Source organism: Lontra canadensis, unplaced genomic scaffold (genome assembly GCF_010015895.1).
Source record: "Lontra canadensis isolate GAN:19392208 unplaced genomic scaffold, GSC_riverotter_1.0 scaffold26, whole genome shotgun sequence".
NCBI classification, from domain to species: domain Eukaryota; kingdom Metazoa; phylum Chordata; class Mammalia; order Carnivora; family Mustelidae; genus Lontra; species Lontra canadensis.
The window spans coordinates 317,963-343,457 of NW_022631020.1; the positions used below are offsets into that span (position 1 = coordinate 317,963).

Consider the following 25,495-nt stretch of genomic DNA (forward strand, 5'->3'; position numbering starts at 1 on the left):
CGGCCTCTTATCTGAGAAGGGCTGGTCGCTGGAGGCGAGGCACGCTGGATCCCCAGCTGCGGCGGCTACAAGGCCTCATCCGTGCGCGAGGCCCCAGCGTCACGCAGGCAGCTGGGCCCTCCGCTCTGCGCGGTCTGTGGCTGCCCGGGGACCCCGGCCGGGAGAGTCGGAGGGAGGCTGTGGGTTCAGTAGGGAGATGATAAGACTGCCTGATGTCTGCCTGAGGAGCAGAGGAAATGAGGCGGCACCCATGCTAGGAATTACCCTCCAGAGACCAGGACTTTCCAGTATTCTCCACGTCACGGCACATACAGGAGAAGACGTATCTGCATGACACTCTCGGGAACAGACCACCAAAGCTGCCTGCAGCCGGCGGCCCCGTGGGCTGAGGGGACCCATATCGCAGCCCATCTGTGACCGTGACACGGTGGCTGGGAAGTTCTACCACAGAAAAGACCAGCCTGTTTTAGTAGCACTAGTTAAGGTAAAAGCAGCATAATTATCTGGTGTCTACTAATGTAGCTGTTAGGACCTCAGGCAATGAAGCTCGAAGGAGAAGTTAGGTGGTGACCTGCCTTCTAGAAGCTCACTTTGGTCTTCGAACCATTCGTTTTTCCCTTTTGCTTCTAGGGTACCAGTAACACCCTTTACTTGATCCAGAGGAACCACCTCAGCTCTCTGCTAGAAACCCCGGGGGCACGGGGCCTACCACCCCTCCCGGCTCCGCTCTCGTGGCCGCCCACTTTCTCGGTCTTTCTAGCTCTCTGGTCACGCCTTCTCAGTGCCCCTCGCAGCTGTCTTCTCCTACTCCTTTCCTTGAAATTCCAGGGCCCCTTAGGTTCTGTATGGGGTTATTCCTCTTCTTTTCCATGTCCCGTCCCCAGGTGCTCGGGCTTTCCTAGGGCTTTAGTCACCACGCATGTGGTGGAAACTCCAAAACCCCTACCTCCCAGTGCTGCACCCCAGAGCTACACACCTGCCTCCTGGACACTCCCACTTGAACGTTCCAGAGACGTCTAAGATGTAACATGTCTCAAACAACGTTCATCTTCAATCCCATGTCTCTGTGTCCCCAATCCTGGGGACTGATGTCAATACCCACCCACTTGCATAAGCCAGACCACCAGGCTCTGTCGACAGTAACTCCTCCGTGTCTGGGAATCTCCACCCACCTCTCTCCATCGCACTCTCACTGCGCTGTTTCAGGCCTGTGTCAGGGTGCGGGGGCTCCACAGTGAGTTTCCCAAGACACAAATCTCACCAGGTCGCTCTTCTACTTCCCAGCCCTTCAGTGCCTCCCCACTGTCTTCCTATTAATCTTAAAATATTTACTCATTAATAATAATCACAAACTCATCGTTTGCTAAGATAATATATTTTTACAAAAAAATAACAGTGCTTTCAAAATATATTTTCTATGAGGGCTGGTACATTCCTTAAGGACACGAAAAAGAATCTGTTCATGAGAAGAATCCGTTCAGGTGAATATCTGCTGCAAATCTGTTAACAGTCTGACTTAACAGAAGACGGCTGGATTCTCGTATTTGCTTTTGTATTCAATTCGGTTGTATGTTACTTTGGCCTCTAAAGTATATAAAAAAAATCTGGTCTCAAATAGAATACAGTTAGGAAGAAAAAAAGCGAGTCCACGAAGAGTCTTCTCAAATAATTGTAGACACGCTTCTCTGATACCACTCAGCAAGTCCCCACAGCTCTTGGGGCACGATTGGCATTCCTTGCCATGGTTGGCCAGCATCCTGTTCACCACTCCATTGGTCTTTCTCCACCTTGCCCAGACTCTTGCCCAGGAGCCTGCCCTAATCCCCCAAACGCCCCTCTCCTATGCTCGGCTCTCGCGTCCTTTCCGAGGACGGCATTGCACTGCGGGTCCGTGCTGACTGGCGGGACTCCCAAGGTGGCCGCAAGCCCCACGAGGGCTCAGCCTAGCCTCGACTGTGTTTGTGCATCAGTCTCACATGTGCGCACTTAACGAATATTGGCGGAATGAATCAACGAACGGAGCATGTTGCGGAGTTAAGTTCTATGGGATTTTCATTAGCAAAGGCCTTATGGTTAGCTTTTACAGGGGAGCCCAGCAGGCTAGTAAGGGAGGTTTGGATGGAAGGGATGGGAGGGGCTAAAGCAAGGCCCCTCAGAGAGCACAGCTCGTACGGTTCCACTCCTGAAGGACAAGAGGCCCGCTCTCGCCGGGACACCGGGGCCAGGAGGTACAGAGAACCACTGCTGGGAGACGGGCGTGCCGGGGCAGCCACACATAAGCGGGTACTTGGAATTCCCCACATGGCTTCCAAGTGTGGAAGCTGCCGCTCGCGGTGTAAGAAAGAATGAGCTTTGTTCCTTCGTCTATCTTCTGTGGGCCACGCACGACACGGGGCCAGGCAAGGTGGGCTGTGACACACACGGGAGCGACTCCTTCCCATACTCTGGAAAGGGCTCGGTGGGGATGACAAGCCAAAGCATCATGTGAAACCAAGCGAGAGGCCGTGAAGACAAAGTCTGTGACTTCGGCTCAGGGAGGCCACCTCGGCGGACTCACGGCTGGTGCCACGCGCTACTTGTGCGGAGGGGAGATGGACCACAGGCCATAGCCATCGGGGAAAGCTTCCTGGCAAAACTTGGAAAGAAGAAAAACCACCTCCCACCCCACGAAACAGGCAAACTAACAATCCACTCATCGCCTGGAGAAAAGATGGGAGCGTCAACGGCGAGAATCAAGGAGCAGGGAAGCGGCCGGAGCCCACAAGTGCTACACCCCTGCACCTGTCCCCTGCTACCATGTCCTTCTGGGCCCCAGGCAGCAAGCATCTTAGCAGGTGTTGGGAGAAAATAATAAGTTAGAGGGAGACTGAGTGAGCACTTGAACAAAATCCCAGGCTACTTTCGCAGCTCTCGGTTTCACTTTTTCTTTGTGGTTTATGCTACTGACCAGTTCTGGGGACTCAGACACTTCATTTCATACCCTTCTTCTCGGCAAAACTGAGAGCACTTTCCACAGCAGTAAGATCAGGAGACAAAACACATGGTTTTGCTCAGTTTGGAGAGCCTCTGGCTTGGAAGGCCGGAGTTCCCGCCAGTCCTGCTGCTCTTGGCCATGTCTCTTCTTCCTTTCTTGCTCTGGCGAGCAGAGCTCCGGAGGCTGCAGCCTTACTCCATTCTAGTCTCGGCCTGGGAGGGCGAGGTCCAGGGCTGCCTGCCTAGGGACTGAGCTGGGGTGTCAGTGAGGGGAGGGGCACAGAGGGACCTGAAGAGGCTACCGTCAGGAGGCTTTGTGACAGCCTAGGACACAGCCCAGTGGCTGGGCTACTGTGGCAAGGAGCACCGTGACTGGGGTGCGAGCCAACGGGCGTGCTCCCTGAGTCTCATGTGTTCTATGTGGTGACATTTCTCTCCGGAGGCCCCAGGCTCCTACCACACCTCTCTTACTTCTCCTGAGACATGGGTACAATTCTAACAAGTTAGTTTCTGCTTTAGCTGCAAACTAAGAGATGGATTCTTCTTTTGCGGCAACAAAGCAAGGTCCCTGGTAAATTCCTGCTGGGGAGCCACAGCGCGGCAGGGGAAAGAAACTCTGGAAAAGAGCAGCAGGGCTCAGCCTCAGCTTCGCCATTTGCCCTGGTGACAGGCTCTGCTGCCTGCCCTTCGGGGCGCGAGGACGAAGTGTGGTACTGGGGGTGCGTGCTGAGCCACAGAGAGCATTTGTGTCTGTCACTGTTTTGCAAAGGCTGGCTGACCGACCCCTCTCTCTGAATGGGGAAGTCAGCATCAAAGATGTCCCCAGCTTTCTGGGGTGGGGTGGTTTGGCTTCTGGTAGAGCAGGGGAACCCTTTGTCTCTTCTGTGAGGAGGAGCTGGTGGTGAGGGGTGGTGTGAGGGAGACAACACGTGTCCCCAGACCCAGCCTCGGGCTGGGGACATTTGGTGAAGGAAGAGGACACCTATCTCTTGTTTGAAAGCTTTTTTTCTTAGTTTTATTTACATGCTCGTGACCACGGAACCCAAGTTATGGCAGGGACGGCACAGGGTAAGGACCTCAGCGCACCTTCCTTGAAAACAGGAATAAAAGCACTTTCGGTATGGAAATGACTGACTTCTGCATTCTATCTTTCATTTTCCTCCTTCTTGGCCTGCCAAAGTTCTGGTCAATTTTTTCCTCCTTAACTTGAGCTCTCCACAAAAATTATTAAAAGCCAACATTAAAATTAGTTCTGGTGCTTGTTACCATAAGCGTTTTGATAGAACAAGAGAAACTCGTCATTAAAAATGAGATTGGGGGGGCCTGCTGGCTTAGTTTAGCATCGGACTCTTGATTTGGGCTCAGGTCATGATCTTGGGGTTGTGAGATTGAGCTCCGCGTCAGGGTTCATGGTGGATGTGGAGCCTGCTTAGGATTCTGTCTCCCTCTCCCTCCTCCCTCTCTAAAAAACATAAATAAAAAATGAGATTGGGTATTATTCAAGATTTCCCCTCTTTTTACCTCTTCCCCCCGCAAAGAGGCCAACCATTTTCAGGTCTTCAGTGATCACATCTCGCTCCCTTACTGTCCTTCAAGCAGCTGAGAGTGCTTGGGTGGGCACGACCTTCCCTTCTGATGTTTGGTTGGCATCCAGAGAGCCTGGTGACTCCTGGACTCAGTCTCTCCTTTGTACATCAAACCCAGACAAGTCTCAAGTACACTGAGCTTCCCCCCAAAGGGGGTGTGCACTTTCTAAATCCTTGTTGTTCTACTCTGAGATTAAGCCAACAGCCTCTTGGATGACATCAGTGCCACCAACGCCGTCCCTGTCCAACATGCACAGCCCTGCAGGCAAGTGACATCACTGCCACCAACGCCATCCCTGTCCAATATGCGCAGCCCTGCGGGCTAGTGACGTCACTGCCACCAATGCTGTCCCTGTCCAATACGCTCAGCCCTGCAAGCAAGTGACTTTGGTGCCACCAACACCATCCCTGTTCAATATGCACAGCTATGCGGGCGAGGGACATTAGTGCCACCAATACTGTCCCTGTCCAATATGCACAGCCCAGTGGGCAAGTGACATTGCTGCCACCAACACCATCCCCATTCAATATGCACAGCCCTGCAGGTGAGGGACGTCACTGCCACCAACGCTGTCCCTGTCCAGTATGCATAGCCTTGCGGGCGAGTGACATCAGTGCCACCAACACCGCCCCTGTCCAATATGTGCAGCCCTGCGGGCGAGTGACATCACTGCCACCAACGCTGCCCCTCTCCGATCCATATACCAAGTGAAACTTCCTCGTAAGTCCTTTCACGACGCCCCTGCCCCCACGGAGAATTTATTGTCCCATTACCAGACCCATTCTAAGTTATTTCTTCCTCTCCCGTGCATGTTCCTTCCACTCACTGTGTCCACCCAAAGTGTGCCTGTCCCTAAAATTTTAGCCTTCCCTGTTTCCTCTGACTGTCCTCACTGTTTGCACAGGACCCAGCTCTTGTTTTGGACCTGTAATTGGTTTCCTTTTGACAATCCATCTTTACTGTGCTCTCTCTCTCTCTCTGCTGAACTTCTAGAGAACTCGGTCAAGCACACGGACAGCGAGCCCAGCCTTCCCGGGTGTCAGCGTGAAGCTGGGCTGGATGACCCCGAAACACCAGCTGTCAGCTGCCCCTTCCTAGTCGGTACACTGAAGAGTATCTTGACCCAAGCAGTTCTCTCTCAAAATGAGCCCAGCGGCCACCTGCGGGAGCCGCTGTGGGAGGCACGCTAGGGGACCTCCACTTCATCCTGTCCTGACTGCTCCTTGGTGCCGCCGCACTGGGCAGGGAGCTCTGTGAGCATCTCGGGCAAGCAGGCCTCCTGGAACTGCAGAGTGGACGGTCTCCCAGTGGGGAAGGCAGATGCAGACAAGGAAAGGGCTGTGCGGTGGCCACTCTCAGCCTCAAGCCCAAGCTCGGAGCCACGAACTGCGCCTGCCTCTCTCGGTGCCTCCCCAACCCCCACCCTGGAATCCAGGCTCAGCTGTATGCATCGGTCTCTATCACTTTAAAAAGTACGGTCTTTTAAAAATCACAGTATCACTAATCTGTATTATCATCTCGGACAAGAGTCATTACTCACCACTCTGGAAATTCCAGGGCTCCTCCTGCGTTATTCACGAAACCACATCTGTCAACCACAGAACCAGGCTGCAGGGTCTGAGCCCGGAGTGGGTTCCATGAAATTCAAGCCTTCACAAGACGATCAGAAGGATTTTTCCTGAGAAACTCCTGGGTACTCCAATGATCCTTCCTGAGCTAGAATCATTTTCTGGTTTCGAAAACCCACAGGAATGGCTTTTTAGGGGGGCAGGAAAAATTTGTAAAATGATTATGAGGATGATTTTTCTAAAATACCCCTGTTTAACATTAGGTCTACTTTGAGGGCACGTCTCTAAATTCATCTGTGGTTTTAAAAAGTGATTAACAGTGGCGCCTGGGTGGCTCGGAGGGTTAAGCCTTTGCCTTCGGCTCAGGTCATGGTCCCAGGGTCCTGGGATCGAGCCCCACACTGGGCTCTCTGCTCGGTGGGGAGCCTGGTTCCTCCTCTCTCTCTGCCTGCCTCTCTGCTTGCTTGTGATCTCTGTCAAATAAATAAATAAAATCTTTTTTTAAAAAAGTGATTAGCAAGTGATAAATTATTAAAAGGACTAGGATTGCTTATAACTTCTATCTCTCCAAATACTGACTATGCCCTCATGAGACTGTCCCACACTCTTCTTTCTCATGAAGGCACCAAGGCAGAATGGAAAAATAGAAATGATTTTCTTGAGGTCACTTAATGAGTCAGTCTTGGAGATGGATTAGAATTTAGATTGATCCTATCTTTCTCTTCTGAATTTTTGTCAAAAAGGTCAGTATGATCAACTAGCAAAGCACCCAAACCGTAAGAGCTTCTGCAAGGAGGTATAGATCGAGATAAACAGCTTGGCTTTAATTTCACTTGAAAACAGAGCTCTTGCACCTAATTTTCATTTAATTTGCAGATTTTTATCAACTAAGCACTAGTAACTTATTCCACACCTGAGACTATACACTTCACACTCATAAAAGAAAAAAGTCATAAAAGAACCAGCGCTAACTGGTTAGAGATTGCTTTGTTGACAAGGCAGCACAGCAACTTGGCGAGAATGATTTTTAAATCAAATTGCGCCAAAAAGTGAAAGAGCAAAGCTAAAAAGGAAAAGTGCTGAGACGCGTGCCGCATGCCACGTGCCATCAAGGCTGCCTGGGCTCGTCCAGGCTGAGCACCTGCCCCTCTGCATTCAAGGTAGACTCCTTTGCTACACACACGCACGCACGCACACATGCACACACACACACACACACACACACACACACACGTGAAGGTACAGGGATACCGTTTGCAAGGCCCCACTCGGAATGCACTTCCTGCACAAAGTACTCCTTAGCCCCCAGTGGACAGGCTGGGCGCCTCTCCTGGAAGAGCGCGCCTGACATGCTACTCTAATTGTCTTGTTCTCCTCTCAGCTCAGGGAGAGGAAGGATCCTGCTGTGCTGTCTTGCTCACTGTGCTGCTCCCCAGAGCCTGGCGGGACCTTGTGGAAAGTAACTGTTAGTGGAAGTTGTAGTGCTGCTGAGGCCAAGAGGTGAGTAAGAAGCCCATCAGAGGCCTAGCCAGGGGAAGGGGCAATGCCAGAAAGTCACTCGGTGGGACAGCACACGCTGGCACAAAGGTCTCTGGTGTGTCTTGCTGTTTACACAAATCAAGAATAAGCACACACTGCAACATGGGTGAGCAGCCCACAGGGGACCAGACTGCAGACAGCTCCATTACATGAAGAGTCCAGAGCAGGCAAATCGAGAAAGAACACATTAGTGACTGCCTAGGGCTAAAGGTCTGGGGAGACTGAGGAGTGAGTGCCACTGGGCACGGTTTTTTTTTGGGGTGATAAACTGAACGTGCTGATGGCTACACAACTCTGTCCATATATTAAAAATCACTGAGTTGTACACTTACCACACACATTGTAAACCTGTGAGCATCTTTTCTTTTTTAAAGATTTTATCTATTTATTTGACAGAGATCACAAGTAGGCAGAGAGGCAGGCAGAGAGAGAGGAGGAAGCAGGCTCCCTGCTGAGCAGAGAGCCTGATGCGGGGCTCAATCCCAGGACCCTGGGATCATGACCTGAGCCGACGGCAGAGGCTTAACCCACTGAGCCACGCAGGTGCCCCCCTGTGAGCATTTTTAATACATTATAAGTATTTTATTAAATTTTTAAAATACTTGATTAATGATAGGAACACTCATGATTTGAAGGCCAGATATGACTCATAATAATGTATATGTTAGGTGTTACCTAACAACGGTCGCTGGGGTGGATAAGAGAAACAATTTTCACAGCCACAAAATGTAACTAAGAGAGGGTGAGAGGATCCAGCCTCCTTGGTTCAACTGAACACTGCAAAAATAACTGAAATGCATCCGTACATAACGGTGAGTGGCCGTAGGCAGCAACATCTTCTTTCCTTGTGGGTCAAACAGACCGCTTACTACTGAACACAGAGCTGACTGTCATCTAGGAAACAGTGGGAAGCCCAAAGAAGTAAAGAGGCAATGAAGAAATCAGCACCAACAGACTCCATCGCTTTCGTGGCAAAACCCCCACTTGGCTCACACCACGCACGGTGCACCCAGAGAGGGCTTCACCAGACCTCTGCTTCCAAGGGAAATGGAGATTCTTACAGAAGCACCTTCTGGAAAGTTCAAATACCAAGTTTTCATCGTGGCGTTGAAGACGAAACAACAGAGAAAATGGCGGGCACGCAACTAACAGATGATCAGAACCCAGAGAGAATTAAGACTTCTTGGTAAAACTTCACTTTGAAAGCTGCTGGCTACAGAATCTTCTAGAGCAGCAGGCCGGCAAAGTTCTTTTTTACCAAAGATCAGGTAGTGAGTGTTTTAGGCTTTGGAGACCAAGAGGCAAAACTGAAGATCCTCTGCAGGTACTCAGAGAACCACTGACAATGCACAACCCAGTCTTAGCTTTGTGGCCACAGCCTACTGACCCTTGTTCTAGGGGTTACAAGTTTTTAAGAGGAGTAACTATCAGGTTAGCTCCTAAATCAGAACTCTTCTCAAACACCCAGAGGGCCAGAAAACAGACATCCAGTGAAATCATAACAACTAATGTTTATAGACCTTTCTGGAATACAAAGTAATTCCGTATGAATTCTTTTATCCTCACGACAATGCTATTAGGTAGACTGTGTACAGGTCTCCCTGTCAACACAGGGTTGATCCCTTCACTGCAAATTCCTTGCTCCTTCACTTCCGTTCTGCTGCTTTTCTACAGTGAAGCGCGGGGGCGTCTTCCCTCACGACCGGCAGAGAGGGCCCCACAAGCCGAGAAGCCGTGGAGACGCGCAGCAAGTCAACATTCAAATGCTCACGCCTGTGGGGGTTTCAGGGCTGCCCCGGGGGTGCGACCACGCAGACACCCTGCGAGGCCTGACTGTGGCCCTTTGCTCTCACTCCGTCAGGGAGCCCCGCCTCCCCAAGGACCCTGAGAACACGCAGCCCTCGTCACCTCCCCACTGGCCTTCTTCCCCCCGGGTCACCTTTTCCACTCATCACTCAGATGATGGCCAAAATAATCTTTCTGAAAAACAAACCTAACCTGCTCCCTTCCTCGTAAGGCCTCGGTGACTCATGACTTCTTGCAGAACAAAGGAAAAACAACTCTTCACGCGGCCTAAGAGCCGCTCTGTCCGGGCCTCTGCGCTCTCCCCGGCCTCTTGCACCCCGGCGAAGGCAGTTACTGGTCGCTCCCACAGCTGTGTCGAGGCCCTCTGCTTCTTCTCCCTGGGTTCCCTGGGCCTGAAACACCTACCTGAATGCTGGCGTCTTCAAGGCTGCTCTCAGGCACGGAGGGGGACCGGGACTCTGGTTCTGCTGCACACGAGCTCCAGCCGGGGCCCGGCGCCGGCCCTGCCCGTGTCTCCTCCCCGAGCAGGTGCCGATCTCTCGAGGGCCCGAGCAGTGTCCTTCACGCGCCCAGCGCTACACACTCCAGCAGGACCAAGAGACACAAAAACAAGCAAAACGCACAGCTCCTGGCTGTCCAGAGCTCACCTGCCCCTCGATGAGGGAATGCAGCACAGACCTGTGGAGGTTACGTAACGGCCAAAGTGGAAAAATGAGCCGCAGCTGCTGAGTACCATGGTGACTCCGAGTCGGGCCCAGCCACGCGGCCAGCGGCTGCCAGGGAGAGGACAGCAGCCACGGCCTGACACGCTGCCCCAGGATGCACAGAGGAGTGGGAGGACCTCGGGTGTGGATGGCAAGGAGAACCAGAAGGAAGGACTGGGGCCCTACCATGCGGTAAACGCAGTGACCATCACTACAAGTCCTCGAGACAACTGTTCAGGGGCCTGTCGGCAGCAAGTACCACAAGCAGGTCCAGAAAGATCACATCGCTGGGCCTCATGAACTTAATTAAGGACACTACACTCCGACCCTACTGGTGCTCTGGCCTCAAGCTCTAGGGGAAGCACGGGGACAGAGTCATCCTGGCGCTCCCCATCCTTTAAGCCATGGAAGCTGTACGCACTGGGGAGCGTACTAAGAACGTCTGCGGTCGTACAACATCACAGCTAACTTGAAAGACCACAGGCGGCCCCGGAATGAGGCTGAACGGCCTCACTGGAAGTGAAGAACGTCCCTCTGCTTCCACTCCGCGGGTGGCCTCTCCGAGCGGCACCCCCAAACGCGAACCGGGTCTTGCTGAGTCCAGCAATCTTCTTTCTCCTCCTCACCGTCTCTGCTTCACTCTTACTTGCGGGGGGTACCGGAGTCCGAACACCCACCCTCCCACTCCCCCTCAAACATTCTGTTCTCCCGGCTGCGGAACTTCGCGGGTTTCTGCTTCCCTCCCTGGAACCGCTTCCTTCCTCCTCTGGGCTCTGGAAACGTGGGTCCCAGGGGGTCTTTAATGGTCTGTTCCCACGTGTCCTCTCACAGAGGGTATCTGGACACTTCCAGACCCCACTATTCCCCTGAATTCAGCTGGCCTCGGTCCACTGAGTTGTTCTGTAAATGTTGTACAGTATTTGTCATGAATTCCCCCAATACGTGAGTTTCTGGCGTGTGCCAAGCATTTCCACACATTGGCGCGACAGAGAAAAAAGTCTCCACCCACCCCAAGACACACTACTGGCAGAGAGAGAGAAGTCAGTCGGAGTAAGGCGCCTGATCACGGTGAGGGCCATGAACGAGACCCCAGGGGCTGGCGGGCTAGAGAGAGGATCAGAGCCGAACGGGAGGCTGCAGCAGGCTTCCTGGAGGAGGTGATGTTTGAATGGAGCCCTGAATGAATAGGAGTTGGGCAAGCAGACCCTGTGCATGTGCTGGGCGAGGGGGGAGTAGATTGTTTCAGGCAGAGCACGGGGCAGAAGCGAGGGCACGTGGTGAGAGACTTCGGGGCTCTGACACACCCCTGAGCTGAGTGGGGTTAGCCGAAGGCTGCGCGTGGGGCCGGGTGAGCACACGTGGCTAAAACGCAGGAAGGGCTCCGGGTAATGAGTGTTAACTACCTTGAAAGCCACGAAGGGCTTCTGAAGGAGTTTGGTGTGGAACAGTCAGATTTGTGTGTCAAAGAGATCACCCTGGGGGATGACTCATGGGGCTGGGACAGGACAGGGAGTTGTGGCCAGACTCAGAGGCAAGCTAAGTGCTGATGAGCTATGGCAGTGGGAGGGAGATGGGGGATGACGGCTTTCTACCGCAGGTGAAGCCAGGATGTTCTGGCTTGGGTCTCCGGGCAGGTGATTGTGGTTTTCATTCGGGGAGGGAGAGAGGAGAAGCTACTTTAGCCAAGAAATGGAAGACTTCAGGTGCCCATGGAGTGCGAGGGTGGAGATGTCCAGTGGGCGTGGGATGTTTGGAGCTGGAGCCCAGGAGAGAGGGAGTCCGGTCCGTAACCCAGATCTGGTTGCTGGAGCTGACAGCGGGGTGAAAGGGAGGGACTGGGGGTCACCTCCTGGGATGACAGAGCCTTGAGAAACAACAGGGAGTGAGCAGAGAGGTGCTCAATGAGGAGAATGCCCTGATTTTGGCCATGGCACTCACACAGCTGGATTTAAAGATCGTCTTCTATCTGTCTCCTCCTCCTTGCTCTCTCCTTTCTCCCGTCCACAGTACACACTGCAATAAGACAGATTTTTCTAGAACACTGTTCTGCCTTTACTACCAGTTAAACCACATTTCACAGCCTCCTGCGTCAAAACCCAAATCTGTCGTCAGGTTAAAGCACCCTCTATTACAGGTGCACAACGATTTCCTGTCTCTCACTCGTACCTGGCCCTGCTTCGGCTGGGGGGCCTCCTTGGGGTCTTCCTTTCCAGGGTCTCTAATCACCTCCATGCCTGCCCCACTCCTGCTGGTCCTTGGCTTGGGTATCACCTGCCTCATCTCAGCCCACCCAATCCTGTCTGTCCTCCCGCTGAAACCACACGGTAGCGGGCAGCAGGGACGGCGCTCTTCTCGGCTTCCTTACGCTCTGGGTGCTCAGGCCAATGATTCCTTGTTCTCAGATGTTCTCTAATTCAAGTATATCCACCAAGGCTCCCTGAGCTTGATCACAGAGTCGCTGGGGAAAGGACATGTTTTGCACTTCTCTCCTGCCCACGGAGTACCCACCAGCCTTGCTCAGAGAGTCGAAGTAATGACCGACCGACCGTAACCCCGGAGCCCAGTGAGGGGCACAGGTGGGTGACGGAGGGCACCAGGATGATGGAGCAGCCGCCAGGCGGACAGATGAACTACGCCAGCACAAGGCGAATGATGTGTGAAGGCACACACCGAGACAACGCTTGAGCATTATACTGGCATGCTGATCTACCAGAAACGTCTCCTGCCAAAGAGAAGGAATGACTCAGGCAACTGACTGAGCCAGCCCCTGCCACCAGCCACCCAGTGCTGGCACAGGAGGAGTGGCCAGGACAGCAGGCACAGGAGGAGTGGCCAGGACAGCAGCGACAGCAAGAGACCAGTGCTGAGCCCTCGCACACCACCCCTGCTCAAGGAGAAGCAGCAGCCAGTGCAAGACAGGCTATGCTGGGCCCTTTTCACTCTGGAAGGGACAGTGTTCTGTACCGAAAGCTGCCCACCCCAAATGCACAGGTTGAAGTTCCTAACCCCCCTTGTGACCAGAGCTGGGGACAGGGCCTTTCAGGAGGTAATTAAGGTTAAATGAGATCATAAGGGTAGGACCTAAATCCAACAGGACTGCTGTCCTCCTAAGACAAGACACCAAGACAGGCGCACTCTGGGAAGGGGCCACGTGAGGCCGGAGTGGGAAAGGTGGTTGTCGGCAGGCCCGGGAGACTCCTCTCCAAAACGGACCCTGCCCGCACGCTGATCTTGGACGTCTAGCCCCCCACAACAGGAAGGAAAGAATGTTCTGCTGGTCAGACCTGGTGCTGTGGTATTCTGCTGTGGCAGCCTGAGCGGACGCTAACGAAGGCAGCGACGCGGCATCACCGGAGCGGACGCGCACTCTGGTTCTAGGTCCGCTGCCTCTTCTGTCAGCCAGAGCCCCCACCTGGGGGTTACAGAAGTTTGCTCCACCCACCAGGCTTCCAGCTAACGTCGTGTCACATCGCAAGGTCGCTTATAAGGGGCGCACGGGCGGCACGGACCCCCTCACACATCGCACGGCTCCCCAGTCCGGAGGGGGAGCTCTGCAAGGACGGCTCTGGGGGTTCCAGCACGCGGTACAAACCCTACATCAACAACCACCATCCAGGCGCTGCGTGCCCAGCAGGGAGAACACGTGGGTTCTGCAAAGAAGACAGAGGAGGGGCAGTGGCCCTAAGTACACTCTTAACCAGTGACCTGCTTGGGAATCTGGGCTTCCTGTCCCTGAAACTAGATTCCATGGGCTCAGCGAGCTCGCCTCCCAGGAGGGTAACACTTCCACTGGGGACAAGATAAGGACATTACATGTGAAGTGACAGCTGCTACCCAGTCATTTTGAGCTCTCATGCCGAGAGCAGCAGGCCAGGAAGGAAGTCATTTTCATGGCAGGATTAAGTAACTGTAATCCTCCAGAAAAGGCACAACTAGGGGGACAAAAGTAGGAGGGAAAAACATGTGTGGCATGAGGGTGTCTCCTAGGATGCCCATGCCCTGGTTTTTACAGTAAAAGGACAAGGGCAGCAGATGCAGCCTGAGAGAGGCAAGGCGACCGGGGACTGAGACTTCACGGGGATGACGCTCTGTGTCACTTCACCAAGACTGTCTTCCTGCCAATGGTCAAATGGAAAGTAGAAGAGGGACGGGGTGGCCAGGGTGGCCTGGAGAGCAACTTCCCCAGAAGGGGATGAAGTGTGTCCTAATCTTCCTCTTGAAGGTTTCTCCTGGTGTAAGAGCATCACTGGAGTCCTGCAGGAGCTGCTCCAAGAACTTCTGTCAACCAGGAAGATGCCAGCAGCACAAGGGGTGGGTGCTTTGGCCCACCGCCCGGATCCCCTGCCTCCCCAGGACAGAAGTGCTCCACTTTCCTGCCGAGGGGGACTGCTGGCAGCGGAAAGCTCTCCAGGGACACCCCCTGTGGACAGCGTGTAACACAGCACAGCCAGTCAGCCCCAGACCTGCAGTTTGCACCCAGTGACTGGCTGGTGGAGGTTTCAAGTGTCAGCTCTTTGGCCAAATCCAGTGCAATCTGGAAGGGCTCTCTATGGCTCTCTCTGATTCTTGGTTAGTCTCCCCGTGTCCTTCACCACCACTCCCCCCAAAAGATGCGGATTCCAACAGGGTTCCCTAAGAAACTTGTTGCATGAAGATGTCCCTGGGGATGCAAAGCTAAGCAATAAGACCTCTCTGGTTTGCTCACAAGCATGGGCTCCACGAGCTATCTAATGGGGAGTCCTAGGTATTCCGAAGGTACCTCAGTCAATGTATTTCCCCCAGATCTGCTCTTTTGGTATTGGAGAAATGGTGCTGTCATCAATCCATCCCACTATCTAAGCCAGAAACCTCAGAATCATACCCTGTCTCTTTCTCTCCCTCACAGCTCTGCCCATTCTACCTGGAAAATATTTATACTCACCATGACTTCAGTTTTTGGACCTGGTCTTTCTGAGTTCTCATACTCTTCATTCTTCCTTCTCTTTCCTTGTAGGATCCAGCTCCCCCTCTTGCTACACACAAGGCTCCTTCCATGGCTTATGTTCATCTTGGATATAATTCTCTTAAAGGACTCACTTAGCACCTACTCAACCCTCTGAAGCTGACTCCATGATCTACACCTCCAGCTCTGAGGTGAGAGGTCTGTCCTCCACATTTAAATACATCATAGGTGTCTTTGTTTTATGTTCCAGAGTCATCTCAAGGTCAAATATCTCTGTAGGGAACACCTGGGTTTTCTTTTTCACCTATAGGCTCAGCCCATTAATAAGGGTATATAAACTCTAGGACCCCTATCTCCAATGGGACACCTGGGATGCCACACTTGATCTCACTTTTCCAGACCACCGTGAGGCCTGCAGACCTAGTTCTCACACCCGGTGAAGGCAGGAAGGAAACAGGGAGATGGCGTGAGAGAACAGTATCCTCTCTCATACCCCAGAGGGTAAAGGAGACGGACACAGAGATAAAGAGCTTGGTGTGCTGGATGGCAGAGTGCCAGAGCAAGATCAGTAGGAGGGTCGGGCTGACATACAGTAACCCTTGAAAGACAGGGGTACCATTAGAGTGTTTGCATACAGCAGTTTTTGTAGATAAATGTGCAGTATTTCTTGTTATGTGTAGATAACAAGGTTAAGAAAACACAGCCTTTGATTCACTGGTTATTCCCCTGAAACTTTCTCATTTTCATAGTCTCTTCCTTTCAACCAAGGAAAATCGAGAAGCTTCACATCTGCCCTTTACTGCAGCGCATATGATAACCAGCATTTTTAACAGGAACACACACTGTGGCTTTTACAAGATTATAAGGACAGATAAATATCATGTCTTGTTAACTAGGTTGGTGTTTCTCTAAGAAATTATGTTTATCTAATAGAAGTGGAATAAGAATGCCCAGTTTGACCAGTCCTTTCAGCTGCAAATTTTTTTTTTTACTTAAAAAACCAAAAAAACCCAAAGTGCTAAGAAAACCACTAACAGAGACCTACATCCTATGCGGAAACGTCAAGTTCTCCAGGCTGCCATGCGCAGGAGTGATGCGTCCTCTCGGCTGCATGGTAAGCCGCAGAGGTGAAGTGTGCCGAGCACTTGGGCCTTTCCAATCTGTCTGCCACTGCTTACCTGCTGTCTCTGTCGTCTCACTTGTGCAAACTGAGAGAGCGTCAGCTGCCGGTCAAGCCGCTCCATCCTCTGCTGTCTCTGGATGTCGACGGTGGCCCCCATCCCAATCCGGGCTTCGGTGGCGGGTTCTGGAGATGAGAAGATGGGCTCCAGCGTCCAAGAAAAGAACTTTGCCATCCATATGGGAATGCAGAGCGCCTGGTGGAGCCGGAATACTTTGCTGTGGTAGCAGAGGCCCGATGCCTGAAAGAAGGAGGTCCAATGGGATGGTTTCACCGTAACCGCGTTCAAGAACATACGAACACAGAAATCAGGAAGACCACAAAATACTTCCCAGGCTATGCTCCTTCATTCTAGCAGTGCTGGGTGGTAAACAACACTCCTATCAGGTGCATAGCAGTAAGCAGGACAAGTAAACAAGAATTTAATTTACTCACTAAACAAATTTGTTTTTATAAAGCTAGAAGAGACAGAGAAATCCTAACCACTTTACACTCAAAGAACTGGCCAAGTATTTAAAAAACAATGTTTTCTTTAACAAAAAAAAGCCATACAAGATCTGATTACTGAAGCACTTTCACACTGTACTACCTCTGTGGTTACTCTTACTGGCAAATGGCCATCAGAGAGATACTGGCAGAAAACAACTTTAAGGGATGTCTGAGTGGCTCAGAGGGTTGAGTGTCTGCCTTCGGCTCAGGTCATGATCCCAGGGTCCTGGGATCGAGTCCTACATTGGGCTCCCTGCTTCTCCCTCTCCCTGTCAATCCCCCTGCTTGTGCTCTCTCTTTTTCTTGCTGACAAATAGGTATAATCTTAAAACAACAACAACAACAACAAAAACCTTTAATGGCCAATGATGCAATCCAGACATATAATAAATTTATCAGAAAATAAAGACAGTTTACAATTTACATAGTGTTCTGATACATTTTTCAAGTACTGATTTTTCTAGTTTTAAAATCCTTGCCAATAGTAATTCACAATTCTATTTACAAACAAGCCTGTTTTTTATTTTCATCTTTAAGGTAATTTATATGGTATGAGACATCTAAAGACTGGTTTTCTAGGTTAAAATGAGTTTGGCTATTCTTTTGTAAAAAAAATCTTTACTTTTGTGAATCTGATTCTTAGGATAAATTATTCATAGCAAATTAGAACATATTTGACAATGTGCTAATAGGAGAAAAGTACACTTTAATGTTTTAATAAAATTTAAATCAATTAATGAGGCAAGACTTTGTTGAGCACTGTTCGAGGCACTCGGTGGACAGTGGAGGACAAGATCCACAAGGCCCTGTTCTTATACGGGTAACAGCGGTCAGAATGGCGAATACAGAGTGAGGCAGCAAAAACATAAAACAATTCCAGATAAGTTCTGTGAAGGAAACAAAATAAAGTGGCCTTGAGCAAGGACTGTCTGTAGGTCAGTGCCAGGGAAGCTTTGGAGGAAGTGACATTTGAGCAAAGCTCTTCAGGATAATGGGGTGCCAGCGATCTGAAGACGTGGGAAGAACATCTCAGGCAGGGCAAACAGAAATGCGACGCAGCAGTGGGCCCAGGAGCATCTAGGAGAGATCCGGGTGGGGACCTGGACCTCCAGGGAAAGTTCAGCAGAGGTAAGGATCTGGGGGTCTGGGGCACTGACAGCAGTTCAAGCAATGGGCATAGGTAAGAGCAAGGGTGCGGAACAAACAACAGAAGGGAGAACTTCGGATTCAACCCAGCAATATTCTGTGCGTGGATGGGGTAGGAGAAGCCAGTGGAGCCATCTGGCAGCCCACCAGGGGACAGGTGGAAAAGGATTAGCGTGGGCAAAGCACAGAGAACATCTCAGGTTGGGGACAGCCACTATGTACCACACAGCTCCGTGGTCAACCAGGCCAGGTAGTAAAATGACCCCCAGATCTGGCAAAAATGGAAGCCTTTGATGATCTTATAAGTACAGTTTCGGTGCTGTGGTAGGAGCGAGACACGGACTGGTACAGAGGGAAGAGTGAGGCAGAGGAGTTTTGGTTTCAAATAATTTCTATGTCACTTCTCTCAAAACCGGTACAGAAGAACAAAGAAAATGAAAATAGAAACAAATTCCACATTCAATGAAACTAGAAAGCATCTGTAATCCTGAACCACACTAACAAAATGGGAAATACTGAGTATTTAGAAATCACTTGGCACAGGGGAAGAAAGAGAAATCCAAGTGCTGGCAAGGTCCCTGAGGGCTCAGACAGGCTCGGCGATTAGAGGCACCAGGAACGCAGAAGGCCGGAGCGATGCGAGGGCCTGTCTCCAGAGGAAGCAACCCCAATTCCTGCCCAACCCAGCGTCGCCCATACCCACCCTCTCTCCTTCAGGGAGAAGGTAAAAGTTCTGCAGGGTGTGAACCAAGGAGGTTTCTGAAGTGGGCAGAGCCGGCTCTGAGGGGAGGCCCGGGGCTCTGCCCCCCAAGATTCCGCCCAGACAAAGGTCTCACAGAGTGAGGTCTCATACGACTTCCAGAAGAAAACAACGGAGGGAGCACGGACAGAGCAGAACTCTACTTCAAGAGATAATAGTTAAGATTTCTCCAGAATTAATAAAGAATATAAATCCCAGATCGATAATGCAAGAGTCCCAAGAAGGATAACAAAATGGAATTTACATCTAGATGCACTGTTGTGAAACAAAGAAGCCCTTACAAGTTACCAGAGATAAAAGAGACTGCCTAGAAAGGAAAAAGTATTAACTATCTGCAGAATAGCAAACTGTGAAAAAGAAAATTTTGAAACTATAAAAAAAAAGGCACACTAAAGAAAATCCTAGTAATAAATAAAGGCATCACATCCATGAATGGGAAGATGTACAACTATTAATATACATATTTCCACCAAATCAAGATACAAAGTCAATGTAATCCAAAATAAAAGCTTTACAGCTTTTTGTTGTTGTCGGAACTTAAATGCCACCTCTAAAATGTACTGCATTTGGAATATTTAAAGTTTAAGTTTTAAAAACATAATGTTGGGAGAAAGCCACCAGACAAAAAATATATGATTCCATTTTTGTAAGTGGATTGATCTGAACGATCTATCTCCAGTGGGAAAACCATGGAGCGAAGCATGAGGGTGACCGACCGTCCATTCTGCGAGACCCGGGAGGGAGGGGCGCTCTGAGGCTGGCAGTACTCTGCCCTGTGTGGCGTTTTATGGGTGTGTCCACTTTCCAGTGTTTGGTTTCATGACATTTCTAGTTTATAAACACCTCGGTGTGTTATATATACAATAAAAAGACTTTAAAAAAAAATAAAGGATCCATAATGGCCAATGTAATGATATTAAGGCTTATCAGGTTTCAGGATATGATATAAAGTTTGAGTAATTAAAACAGTGTAGTTTCTATGTAGAGCTACTCAAAGTGACCTAAAGACCAAGCGCATAGAAAAAGGCTGCGGGGGACAAGGGCACGTGGTAAGTCAGAGGGAGCTCTACATAAGGCTGCAGAAGAGACCCACATTCCCATCATGTATAAACTCCCAACGGATTAAGGAAATAAACAACTTACCGAACTTTAAATCTTTCTGCACAAAATACATAAGGCACATCTTAAGACCCTTTTGTTTGTTTAGCTCTTCACACTTAATGGGCTTACTTTGGTATAGGTGGATTTTGCTATTTGGTTTCTATTGGTCTCATTTTTTTTTTTTTTTGTTCTTTGCTCCTCCTTTCCTATTTTCTTTTGCGTTAAGCCAATAGTTTTAGTATTTCAATTTATTTATTGGGTTTTGTTTTGTTTCTAGCAATACCTCACAGAATATTTTTCTTGTGTTTGCTCTAGGGATTACAATATCTATCTTTAACTCACCACATATGCTTAGAGTTAATACTGAATTATTTCAAGTAAAATATAGGAAACTTGCAAGAATATGGTCCCACTTAACCACCACTGCAAACCAATGCCACTTTATATATTATATGTATATACTTATAAACCTAGCACTTTGGTGTTATTTTTGTTTTACGTAATCATATGCCTTTTAAAGAAATGAGGAAAATATAATGAAAATGCATAGCTGTTGCCTCTACTTAGCGAGTTCATAGGTTCTTTCAAGAATTGATGAAAGCTAAAGATTTTCAGTCTCCTGCCATGTTTACCCCTGCCCCCCACCATCATGTATACACTCACCAAAATCATGTATTCAGTGAACAATTAGGATAATTTATAACTCTGGTATAAACGAATATATTACTGCAAATTCTGGCAGGGGTAAAATAGGGCTTTTATGCTCATCTGCTTGAATGTCATCCCAGGGGTTTGCCTCCTATTTGAATGTGTGCTTTGGACAAGGAAGAACTGTGGCTGGTTTGATCTGGTTTGGCTTCTGCATCTACAACAGCATCTGGAACACAGTAAGAGCTCAGTAAGTGTTTCTGGGAAAATGGAAAATCAATAAATGTTCTAAAAAAATACATTATTTTAGATTCTTTCAAGGGAAACTGGGAAGTTGCCAACAGACACATTTTTGGTGCTAAGTTTATACTTTCCCATGTGACACAAAGGTAGAGTTCACCTGTGTATGCCTCTGGGGCACCAGCATGACCTCAAGTTGTCAACTAATTAAAGTGCTCTTCATAAATGTTAGGTACTCATAATGGATTAAAATATGAAGAGCTTAAACAGTTTAGTTTCCTATAAATATTTGATAATCATCACCTTATCCTATGACAAGATGGGATAACAATGACTGCATTAAATTCTCCCTGAATTATACACCTCATTACTACCATGAGTTTTGAGAGAGTATTACTTATTATTAGGCTACCTTAATTTACACATTACTTTTAACTTTAATTTTCATTATCTCAGAAACCTTTCATGTACTGGGACTTCTGAATGAGAGTTTTCTCGAAATCCCCAGTTTGTGAAAAAAAACAGGCTTTAAAAATAAACCATATGTTCAGATTTGCATGTCAAGAGGCCAGGGGAAACACTAAGGGAGGGGTTTCTTGTGGCCTTCAGAGCAGGAAACCCAAGGTCAAGCTGATAGGCCAATGACAGGGGACAAAGCAGCAGCAGTGGTCTTGGGAAGGCCAGCTAGAGCCAGAATGAGAGCATTCAAGCAGCAGGAATCAGGAACCCTGGCCCAGGAAAGGAAACCCAGAGATCAAGAGAGGAGAGAGCACTCTAGGCCACCTGCAGTGGCAAGCCCACCAGAAAGAGCAAGGCCACAGCCCTGGGTAAGTGCTAGGAGCTCCCCCTAAGCCAAAGAAGCTGTTACCTCATAAATGTGAGAATGTAAAACAACAGGAAATTGTTTCTTTAGGCCATTAACAAACATGGATGTCAATTACACACTTATTATGATTTTTCAGATTATTAGTCCTTTTAGAAAGGGAATCAAGAAATAACACTCATAGGGCAAATAAAGAATTTAACTGGCTACGTAGAAAAGAGGCAAAACCCTCTTGCTTACAGAGAGTAAACCTCAAGCGTCCTCTGGTCCTGCTTAGTATAAGCATGTAACCACAGCAAGGTTCACATCTTCAGGAAGATGAGAAACCATGACCGGGCAATGACACCCAGGTGTTTGACGATCTCTTTCTGCAGGCAAGTGTGGCTGAACAAAAACCCCCATAGCACACTGCACTGCCAGGGTCCTGGAAACCACGGTCTCGACATCCCGAAACCTATCACCTGACAGGACAGCAGGGTAAACACAAAGGAGCTTCTCTCTTGGGGACAAAGTGCGGCCTCTTCAAGATGGGAATGAGCCGAGGGAGCAAACATCCCTTCGCACCCAGACCCCATTAGACAGACTCCATTTGTACTCAAGTCCTGACGAAACCAGACTGAGGCTTTTCATCCAACCTTTATTCTTCCAATACATACTTGCTTAACATTTATTATGTGCCAGGCTGTGTTGTAAACGCTGGGATACAGCAGGGAGCAAAACAAAGAAAACTGTTGCTCTAAACGGACCTTACATTTACATATTCCTTTTCTTCACTAAAAATGCTAAAGAAAGAAAGAAGAAACTTTGGAATTATTTTTCTTTTTTCACCCAGAGAATATGTATGCAAATTAGAGATGCCTAAAGTTATTTCTGCCATTGGTGATTAATTACAAAATGATTATTCTTCCCATAACAGACAGAATCATGTGGCTTTAGCACTCATCAAAAGAGTCTTACAATCTTGTTCTTTGTCAAGTACAAAAATGATTCAGATGAACTTCCTATAGCTCTCATCTTTTACTATCATCTTGAAGTATCTAATTAAAGCACTGGATATCTTGATTCTTGGGAGGTTACACTGGAATAAGGACAGAATTAGACTGATCACAGACTATTTGTTAGGAGGCTGCTCTAAATTCTTCCTTTTGAAAAATCATGTATCAGGATTATCAGGTTAAATGTTCAAAGCAGAAAACCGCAAATAACAATGGCTTAAGTACAACAGAAGTTTATTCTCCCTCATGTTATAAAAGCTCTAACCATCTTAGGTGCATTCCAGGCAGCAAAGGGAAGAAAATGCGGAAGGACAGAAGGACAAAAAGGCTACTTTAAGGAGGCTTCCCAGAAGTCCCACCAATATGTGGGTTCACAGCTCACTGGACAGGATGCCAGGATTTAGTGTGATGGCTATACCCAGATGCAAAGAAGTGTGATCTTCCAGCTGGAGGTACTCCTGCCCCAAATAAGATGAAAGTTCTGCTACTAAGGAAAAGATACATGAGGAGACAGCTAGAGTCTTTAGCACATGGAAAAAGCCTCAATCAGGTCTGTAAATCTAAATACTTTTTAGTGTTCCTTTTAACGAGGAGACCATCCTCCTTTAAAATGATACTCATTTTCATAAACTGATTCAAGAAACCAAAATTAAAAGGAAAACAGGCTTATGTTGAAACTAGTTTCTTACATTGGTATAAAAATAATAAACTACAAATGAATATGAAAATGTAGAATGATTAATGCATTTATAGACTCAAAGGTGAAAAACTCAGTGTTTTCTAAGGCAAGAACAAGACAAGGATATCCACTTGTATTCAACACTGTATTTAGAGGTCTTAGCTAGTGCCATAAGGAAAAAAATAGGCACAGAATAAAAGAGTAAAACATATAAACAAAACATATTCCCTGAGAACATGATCATGCATGTAGAAAACCCTAAGAAATCTACAAAAGAAGCTACCAAGAATTATAAACAAAGATAGCAAAATTGCAGGACACAGTAACAATATACATAAAATTAACTGCGTTTCTATATACCAGCAACAAAAAGCTGGGATTAAAAATTGTAAAAACAACTCCATTTAAAATACTATCAAAACCCACAAATATTGAGCAATATACTTAATAAAAGAAATGCAAGGCCTATACACTGAAAATTTAAAACCTATAAAGGGGAATTAAAGATTTGCTAAATAAATGTGAAAAGATACCATATTCATGGATTGGAAGACTCAATACAATTAAAATGCTTATAATAGTTATCTATTACTGAATAACAAACTACTCAAAACTCAGTGGCTTAAAACAATAAGCACTAGTTATACACACAGTTTATTAAAAAGGTCAGAAATTTGAGGGCAGCTTCACTGGGTGGCTGTGGTTCAAGGTCTCTCATCAGGCTGTAGTCAAGATGTCAGCCTACTTTCACTCATCTGAAGTCTGGAGTCACACACCATCATTTCGCTATGCTATGTATAGCCTATACTCCAGGAAGGGAAATTAAACTCCCATTTCCTGAATTATAAAAGGATTTGTAGGCATATTTTAAAGTCATCACAATGGCAATTCTTCCCAATTGGTCTATAGTTTCAGTGCAATCCCAAATAAAATCTTAACTGCTTTTTTTTTTGTAAAGAAATTATAAGCTGATTTAAAAATGCATATGGAAAGTCAATGTGCCAAAAATAGTTAAGCCTGTTTTGAAAAAAAAAAAATGCTGTAAAACTTACATTACCTGATTTCAACTTAACATAAAGCAAAAGTACTCAAGATAGTGATATTTGCGTAAGGACAGACATATAAATCACTGGGATATAATCTTTTTTTTTTTTTAAGATTTTTATTTATTTATTTGATAGAGATCACAATTAGGCAGAGAGGCAGGCAGAGGAGAGAGAGGAGGAAGCAGGCTCCCCGCTGAGCAGAGAGCCCAATGCGGAGCTCGATCCCAGGACCCTGGGATCATGACCTTAGCTGAAGGCAGAGGCTTTCACCCACTGAGCCACCCAGGCGCCCAAATCACTGGGATATAAAAGAAAGTCACAAAATAGACTCACACTAGTCAGCTGATTTTCAACAAAGGTGCTAAGGTACGAAAGGAGCAATGAATCTCTTCAACAAATGATGACAGAATGATGTTAGGTATCTACCTGTATGAACGAAAATAAATCTCAACCCTTACCTCCTAAGAATTATTCAGATGGGATCTAAGACTTAAATGTAATAGCATAAGCTATTACATTCTAGAAGAAAATATGGAATAAAATCTTTGTGGCACTGGATTAGCAAAGATTTCTTAAATAAGACATCAAAAGCAGAAACTATTTTAAATATTGAAAACTGAATTAATCAAGATTAAAAACTTTTGTTTACTGGAAGACATAGTTAAGAAGGAGGCAAGTCACAGACTGAGCTAAAATTTTTAAAAAATACATCCAACAAAGGGCTTATGTCCAGAATATAAAAAGAAATCTTTTACCTCAATTATAAGACAATGAAAATGTAAAATATCTGAACAAATACTTCACAAAGGAAGCTATACAAATGGCCAGCTGGTACAAGAAAAGATGTTCGAACCACTAGGCATTAGAGAAATGCAAATTAAAGCCACAAGGTATCATTACGTGCCAACTAGAATGACTAACGTTAAAACAACTGACAAGGCCAAGTGTAAGGAAGGATGTGGACCAAGGGGAACTCATGTATTGGTGGTGGAAATGGAAAATGGTACAGCCACTTGGTAGAATCATACTGTACTACTTTATAATGTTAAACATACATATCACCCAGCAATTCTCCTCTTAGGTATTCACTAGAGAAAAGTAGAAACGTATGGCCACTATGTTTACTGTTGAATTTTGTTGTCTATAAATAACACTGTACTAAATAAAAGGAAAAAAAAATTTTCCTAAGAAAATGAACAAGAAGACTAGAAAGATCTAGACATCTCTAGATACAGAAATCTTTTCTATTTTATAAAAGTGGTGGGATAA

The 25,495-nt window shown here is 47.8% G+C and overlaps 1 protein-coding gene across 3 annotated transcripts in view; it reads right to left on the reverse strand.

Annotated features, from left to right (window-relative positions):
• Nucleotides 1-25,495, reverse strand: part of UBAC2 (UBA domain containing 2) — a 169,407-nt gene that overhangs the window by 24,394 nt on the left and 119,518 nt on the right. For all 3 annotated transcript variants that reach the window (XM_032864082.1, XM_032864083.1, XM_032864081.1), the window contains one exon: nt 16,298-16,540. In XM_032864082.1, the coding sequence (XP_032719973.1) occupies nt 16,298-16,540 (243 nt within the window). The remainder of the gene's footprint in view (nt 1-16,297; nt 16,541-25,495) is intronic.